This window comes from Rhinoderma darwinii, chromosome 2 (assembly GCF_050947455.1).
Source record: "Rhinoderma darwinii isolate aRhiDar2 chromosome 2, aRhiDar2.hap1, whole genome shotgun sequence".
Lineage (NCBI taxonomy): Eukaryota > Metazoa > Chordata > Amphibia > Anura > Rhinodermatidae > Rhinoderma > Rhinoderma darwinii.
This window is the reverse complement of record NC_134688.1, coordinates 306,774,744-306,782,784: the sequence shown is the minus strand read 5'-3', so window position 1 is coordinate 306,782,784 and position 8,041 is coordinate 306,774,744. Positions and strand designations below refer to the sequence as shown.

The 8,041-nt window shown below is 38.5% G+C and overlaps 1 protein-coding gene across 1 annotated transcript; it reads right to left on the bottom strand.

The window, feature by feature from the left end:
* Positions 1–2,412: 2,412 nt before the first annotated feature.
* On the bottom strand, positions 2,413–7,180 carry LOC142741828 (phosphatidylinositol polyphosphate 5-phosphatase type IV-like). Its single transcript, XM_075851157.1, has 10 exons — positions 6,800–7,180; positions 6,605–6,707; positions 6,325–6,416; positions 5,977–6,101; positions 5,580–5,699; positions 4,765–4,926; positions 4,030–4,145; positions 3,489–3,625; positions 3,180–3,279; positions 2,413–2,697 (listed from the first exon to the last, which is right to left on the bottom strand). The coding sequence occupies exons 1-9, from the start codon at positions 7,048–7,050 to the stop codon at positions 3,204–3,206; spliced, it is 1,182 nt and encodes a 393-aa protein (XP_075707272.1). The 5' UTR covers positions 7,051–7,180; the 3' UTR covers positions 2,413–2,697; positions 3,180–3,203.
* Between the last annotated feature and the right edge of the window lie 861 nt (positions 7,181–8,041).

The following is an 8,041-nucleotide window of genomic DNA, read 5'->3' as shown; positions in this document are numbered from 1 at the left end:
CATACATGACTTAGTACCAGAAAATCCCCAGTAGGCCAAATGGTGGTCCTTTCCTTCTGGGCCCAGTTTATGACACATTTTTTTTAATTCACAGCCCATTTCAAATAAATTCTGAGAATAAACTGTGGGGTCTAAGTGATCACATCACCCATAAATGAATTCCTTGAGGGGTTTAATTTCCAAAATGGGGTCACTTCTGGTGGGTTTCCATTGCTTTGATACCTCTGGGGCTCTGCAAATTCGACATGGCACCCGAAAACCAATCCAGCAAAATCTGGACTCCAAAGAACACATAGCGCTTCTTTCCTTCTGAGACCTCCCATGGGCCCAAACGGCAGTTTATCACCACAAATGGGATATTACCGCACTCAGGACAAATTGGGCAACAAAATGGGGCATTTTGTTCCATGCGAAAATAAGAAATTTTGATCAAAAATGACATCTTATTGGAAAAAATGTCATCTTTTTAATTTCACAGCCCAATTCAAAGACGCTCTGTGAAAAAACTGTGGGGTCAAAATGGTAACAACAACCATAAGTGAATTCCTTGAGGGGTGCAGTTTCCAAAATGGGGTCTCTTTTGAGGGATTCCTACTTTTTTGGCACCTCAACACCTCTTCAAACCTGGCATGCTGCCTAAAATATATTCTAATAAAAATGAGGCCCCAAAATGAACTAGGGTGCTTCTTTGCTTCTGGGGCTTGTGTTTTAGTCCAAGAGCACACTAGAGCCACATGTGGGATATTTCTAAAAACGGCAGAATCTGTAAAATACATATTTAGTAGTTTTTCTCTGGTAAAACCTTCTGTGTTACAGAAAAAAATAGAATAAAATTAAATTCAGCAAGAAAAATTAAATTTGCAAATTTCACCTCCACTTTGCTTTAATTCCTGTGAAATGCCTAAAGGGTTAAAAAAAACTTTCTAAATGCTGTTTTGAATACTTTGAGGGGGTCTAGTTTTTAAAACGGGGAGTTTTGTGGGTGTTTCTAATACATAGGTGCCTCAAAGCCACTTCAGATTTGAACAGGTAACTTTAAAAAAGGCTTTTGAAATTTTCTTAAAAATATGAGAAATTGCTGTTTATGTTCTAAGCCTTGTAACGTCTAAGAAAAATCAAAGAATGTTCAAAAAATGATGCCAATCTAAAGTAGAATTATGGGAAATGTGAACTAGTAACTATTTTGGGTGGTATAACCATCTGTTTTACAAGCAGATGCATTTTTTACTTAATTCTATTTTTTCTAAATTTTCTCTAAATTTTGCAATTTTTCACTAATAAACACTGAACATATCAACAAAATTTTACAGCTAACATAAAGCCCAATGTCTCACGAGAAAACAATCTCAGAATCGCTTGGATAGGTTTAAGCATTCCGACGTTATTCCACATAAAGTTAAATATGTCAGATTTGAAAAATGTCAAAAGAAATAGCGCAGACCCTAGTAGCTGGCAGGGATGGAATATATACAAAAGCAAATTGGTGTGCAAGACCACTAGTGATCCCAATTTCCCAGCTGCTATTGAGTTGTTGAATTTATTAAAACATAACTTTTATTATTTTAATTTAGAAATGAAGCGCAGCAGAGAGAAGAAAGACGTACAACATTGAGGTGAGTTAAAATGGTTCCAAGTCGGTTAGTGTAACGTTTGAGATCCAATGTGTATTAGGGTCTCATAAGAATAAAGTGGCAGGCGCAGTCAGCAGCAGACTGCTAGAGAGCCTCTTTGTCACACAGGGTAAGATGCAGTAGCTTGTGCCGACTAGGATTATCAAAAGAGCGCTAGCCCCCACGACATGTGACAAAGAGGCTCTCTAGCAGTCTGCAGCTGCTGACTGCGCCTGCCACTTTATTCTTATGAGACCCTAATACACATTGGATCTCAAACGTTACGCTAACCGACTTGGAACCATTTTAACTCACCTCAATGTTGTACGTCTTTCTTCTCTCTGCTGCGCTTCATTTCTAAATTAAAATAATAAAAGTTAAGTTTTAATAAATTCAACAACTCAATAGCAGCTGGGAAATTGGGATCATTAGTGCTCTTGCACACCAATGAGATTTGAAAAATGGGCTCTGAGCCCTAAGGCCCAAACTAGGCTGCGTCCTTAAGGGGTTAAGCAACTATCAAATATATCAATGTTTTACATCTCCTGTCACTCCTGTACATATGGCGGCACGTTCCATACACTCTGTATTGTGTACATATGATACAATGTCCTGTCACCTACCACTGGATTAAACGCGATGTCACACAAATAGCGCTGTGAAGGGTCGGTTAGGTGAAATGTATACACTGTGTTAAGTTACAGCCACGCACATAACAATTACCAGTCACACTTATGGATTGATGTTAAAGATTTATTTAAGGTTTTTGTGGATCAAAATATATAATGGTAAAGATGATGGTAATACAAGATTCAACAAAAACTACGGAATATGTCACAGTATATACTGTAGTATCAGTAAGGGGTAGAAAATCTGGATTCCACAGACACAAGAAGAGATGACATATTGTCCTGTTCTGAACCTGGTCTTCTGGGTGATATTGATGCCCTGGTGACCACATTGATGTCTCTTCTGTGACAGATGTTGTAGAAATGTTAAGTCTCGCCATTGGAATTCTTGTAAGATGGCGGATTCTGCCCTTGGTTGTTATTGGTGTTGATGTTCTGTTGATATCTGCTGACTTGTTCTGGGGGGAGAAGCACACAACCCTATTAAATATTGATCATTCAGGCTGCTTGATAAATATAGAGAGGTGACACATCCAGAGGAACTTACCTTTCTATCAGCATTGATAGAATGTCCTGCAAGATGCCAAGTAATGTCTTCCATCAATAACAATGTTCCTTGTATCCATCATTTTTGCTTAGAAGCTAATGCATCATAAAATCCAGTTGTTCCATCCATTCAGATGACAGGTTCCTTTAGGAAACTCATTGTACTATACTACATACATGCTTACAGTTGGGGAAGTTGTTCCTCAAAGCCCACAACCTTCATTCAGAAATGAAAAAGTGTCTGAATACAAGGAGTTGGAATTTTAAGATTGAAAACACTTATTTACACTTTAGTTAAATTAGTTGATAAAATAAATTACAGATACAGAGGAAAACCTAAGAGATGGAAGAACATTTTCACCGAAAACATAATAGACAACTACAAAACTCTTACCTGTAAGGACATGAACAGATGCAGCTATTTTTTTTGTCCTTTCCTCCTAATGCCCGTTACATAGATTTTACGATCAAAGCGTCCACCAGCCAAGGGGATGCTGGAATGAGAAATATATTTATGTAAGACATATGATAATGTTAGCAGGTAACCACACTTTGCTTAGTTTCACATCCTATAATCCTCCAGTACTGTTACCAAGGTGTACAGCCACCTGCCCCAAAGTGTGAGCTCTGGCTATAAGGACCATGTAGTAATGACGGCTACTGAAAGTATCATACCAACAATATGGAGGAAAACATGACTTACTCATCTGAACCAGGCCTGATCTTTACTTCAAAGATGCCAAAAACAGGTCGGTGGTCTGAGGTCTTCAAAACAGGGCAAGAGTCGTATCTCAGGACTCGCACATCTCCCTCACATTGGCTTTTAAACAACACCCTGTCCTGTAGAGGTCATGAAAATAACAAATATCATTAGTGAAATCATATTATAATATATTATTAAACTGCAAAACAACACAGACCTAAATGTTGGGCCAACTTTATTTATATTGCAGAATATTGAGACTTTATTACATTTTAGGTTTGACTTGGTCACACAGATTTCATTAAATAAGTATCCTTGACCCATGCTGGGCAACGACATATTACACTGGGAAACTGTGATGACAAACTCACTACATAAAAGTAAAATTAAGTGAAAGCTTTGTTCATAAGAAATTACTCTTCCAGCTATAATAATAACAATTAATTACATTGGGGGAGGGGATTCATTATATAATGGGTGCTCTGGCCCATGGATTCTATTGTCTCTCAAGCTCTGTAGACCTGGAAATAAGATATCTTACAGTATATGATGGAATTCTCTGCTTTGCTGATGTATCATAGGTGTCTGTGCCAATGTCAAACTTATATGTAGGAGGGAAATCAATGGTGTGCTCCTTGAACCCTAGAAATATGGACCCTTAAGTTGAAAGAAAAAAAAGTTGTCAGTATTAAAAAAAAAAAGGAGCAATTGATAATTTTAGCACTATATAAGAATTTGGGGAACATATCAACCATCATTTCAGTGATTTGTATTAATCTGTGGAAGTGGTTGTGGTATTAAAGGGGTTTTCCAACTTCTGACAACTGATGACATACTCACCAGATAGGTCATCAGTACATGATCTGTGGTGGTCCGACACCCGGACCCTGCACTAATCAGCTGGTCCGGTGCCTTTGAGCACCGAATGTACATGCCGGATGCAGTTGGCGCCGGCCACGGAATTGCAGCCGAGCTGCAGTACTGCAACTCTGCTCCTATTCAAGTGAATAGGAGGCAGACCTGCAGTTATGCATCATGGCAGCCATGCTATGTAAGGAGCCAACTGCTTCCGGCTCCGTACATAGCATTGTGTGCCATAACATCCGGTGCCCGCAGGCCACTGGAGCAGCTTAACGGTGCAGCGTCCAGGTGTCGGACCCGCACCGATGATATACTGATGACCTATCCGGTGGATAGGTCATCAGTTGTCAGAAGGTGGAGAACCCCTTTAATGAATGTTGAGGAGTGATAGAGATCTGTCTACTAGTAAATATACCCTTGTTCTTGGCTTCATTCAGATGGTCGTGTTTGAGGAGACTGGACATATCTTTTCCTTCGATCTTCTGCAGAAGAGATTCCACATTTTTTCTGTCCTCTTTAAGCTGAAAATTGAGGTCTCCAAACCAAAACACCCGATCAAAGCGGCTGGTGACGTCCACTGTAGAATGAAAAATAAATAAAAAAATTATAGCACATGACTGCATTAGACTCAACGGAGACAAATAGAGAGATAAAAGGATCCATAGGTTCAACCACATAAGTAATACTCACAGGCATTGGAGTTGATTCTTTCCGGAATAATTTGAGGCAGACGGAGACCCTCAGTGATGGTTTTATAGTCCTGGATCCTCTTGCTGACTGCCCCAACTGCCAACAAAAAAATACATATTAGCAGTGGCGGATGATCATATGGGCGGTCCGAATCACATATTATTTTCAAAAAAACACATTGCAGCGCGCCACCGCCGCTAATGGAGAGGAGGGGTGGGTGTGAGGGATTATACGGCCGCACCGTCCGCCCTGCTGCCTCTCTGAGGGGGAGGCGGCGCAACTGAAACCAGCCGCCGCCACCCCCTCCTGCACTAATTGTACCTGCGTGTATCTGTATTACTGGCCACTCACAACATAGAATGAGATTGATAGATTAGAAAAAGTTTGATCAAACTGGAACAAACCTTTTATTTTTACCAAAACATTATAAGTACAGATCTCTTCATATCATCCCATATATTTCAGTTAATTATCAAATAGCAGCAATTTTATGCAAAGTAAAACTGTACATGGTCATATGTTAATATTGTAAATACTTACATCTCAGATGTGAATTAATAAAAAGGAAAGATGTTCCAAAAACGGTGAAGGCAACACCCAAGGCTCCTTTAGTTTTCACATGGTGGAATAGCCTGGTTGTTACATGAGTGTGCTCTACCTCTGTATAAGAAATGAAACACAAAAAGACGGGTCAGTGGTTAAGAGTACTACATGCAACAATGGAATAGAAATTATTTCCAATTAAACTATGGAAATATTACTAGAACATAATTTCATACTTTGTAACTGTGGTGTGAACTTTTAGATCTCCAATACTCAGAAGTCAAGAATCTGAGAGCCAAGCTCTTAGGCATCTAATTCTAATAACTAAATAAGATGTTCCAGCTAATGACTACATTCAAGACTTCTTATGTAGACGTAGGAATGTGAATCTTACCTGAGCAGAACCAGATTAGTTCCCGTCGAACAAAGATGGTGAGATACAGGACTCCGAGCCCGGAGGAGTGATATAATACATAGTGTGGTCCAAGGGTCTCCTGTAATTTTATCTCCCATTCCCGTCTACAAGAAGACACAATTTCAGATTTACATATTAATAAATGACACAAGATTAAGATACTCAACTCATCTGTATCAACACTCCATATAATAACCTCTGGGGATACATTTTGAAAATTAAGGAGTGATAATACAATAAGTAGAGCATTGAGAGAGAATTTGTATCAGCCGCCCTGCTGTCCATCTGCAGTCATAGGCTGGTGTAAGACAACCTGAGAAGACTTACCTGTTTGGACATCCTTCCTGAACGCCAATAACATAAATGTCTTTCGTATCATCTGATGGTAACAGCAGATCCTCCACATTTTGCGGGTAATCCTGTTCAAAATATACAAACATTAATATTGTATACAAAGAGCGCCAACTCAACTGACATAGGGTAGAATATAACCTGTCTGTGTAATATTCAACTACAAACTAAAGAGACATGGTTACTGGCCCATTTCATCCAACTTGAGCTCGGGCACACTGATGGGTCACAATAAATATTGTACATTACTTCTCACCTTTCCCTCCATATTCCAGGTGGCAACATATAGTCTCAACCGTCTATCTGGGAAATAGCGATCCAGTTCTCTAGCGCCGATCACAGCACTGCTGCCAAAGTTTCTGTGAAGATATGGGGAGAATTAAAGATCTAGTGACTGTTATACCACAGCTCTGGATATCTGAGCAATGTATGAGAATTATTAGTTACATACCTTTTACGGATATTTTTGGAGCGCAGGCGGGTCAGCAGGCTGAATGCGCTCTTCTTGGTGTTCTTTGACGTAATGTCACAATATTTGCTGTGACTAAGATCGCTGGATTTTTCATCTGCCATATCTTTGATGACAGAAAACTTCTGGAGTGAGATGTTAGGCTCCTCCATAGTTGGTATGTCTCCCATCAGATTTCCTTTATCAGGAATTTGGGAGACATGATATTTCTTCGATTTTTTCCAAAAGGGCATGGTTGTTTAATGCCCGGGTGCAAAACTGCACCAATGTCCTTGGTAGAAAACCAGGAGACAGTCAAGATAGAATTTGACTAATCGCCTCTAGTTCTCCGAAAATAGGACAAATCGCTAACCGTATAAGCAACACAGTAAGTAACACAGTGTCAATCCAACAGCAAGACCTAGAAAGACCAGAAAACTATAAGGGAGTCGTTACTTGTGATGAAACTAGCTGGAAAAATTAGTTATTAAATAGGGTATTCCTATAACAGAATATTGTCAATCATAAGTGTCAGAGGATCACATGACCTGGGAGCCCCTGTTGATAACATTGCATTAGGTTTGGAAGCTGAAACAATGTATTGGTTGTTAAATTGACCATATGGCATTTTAAAGGGTTGAATTTTTTTTTAATATTAATTGATAACCAGAATTTAGAACCTAAGTAATTGGAGTTAGTAATAAATACTTTTTATTGTTATCTTTTTTATTGTTATTATTCTTATTATTATTATTATGATTATATACATAATTATTAATTTCAATTGTTAATAAGGACACGTTTCCAGGGGATTAGCACTATCCTTCTCAAATTTAGTCTGACAAATGCTATTAGGCTGTTTATTCCTGGACTTACTAATATTTTATTACTAAAAAAAAAAAAAAAAAAAGCAATACTCCTTATAATCATTTATTTATGTACATGATTCAAACATCAAATAGTTTAAATCTTGTAATAAAACCAATACTACCATAGACGCAGTAAGAAACACGGCTATCTAGACTCATCTCAAGACATCACAATAGCAGCACCTGATGTAGGTTGGTTGCATAGCCATACCAGCTAATATTCAGGATTGACCTGATATGTAAATAGTATAGTCTACAGACAGAAAACCTAAAATTCATAAATATGAATTCCCTTATAAACATTTATTATGAGAATTACTGGTGTTATAAACTGGAGGGTGTGATAATAAGTTCCCAGAGATTCACATTCTTTGCT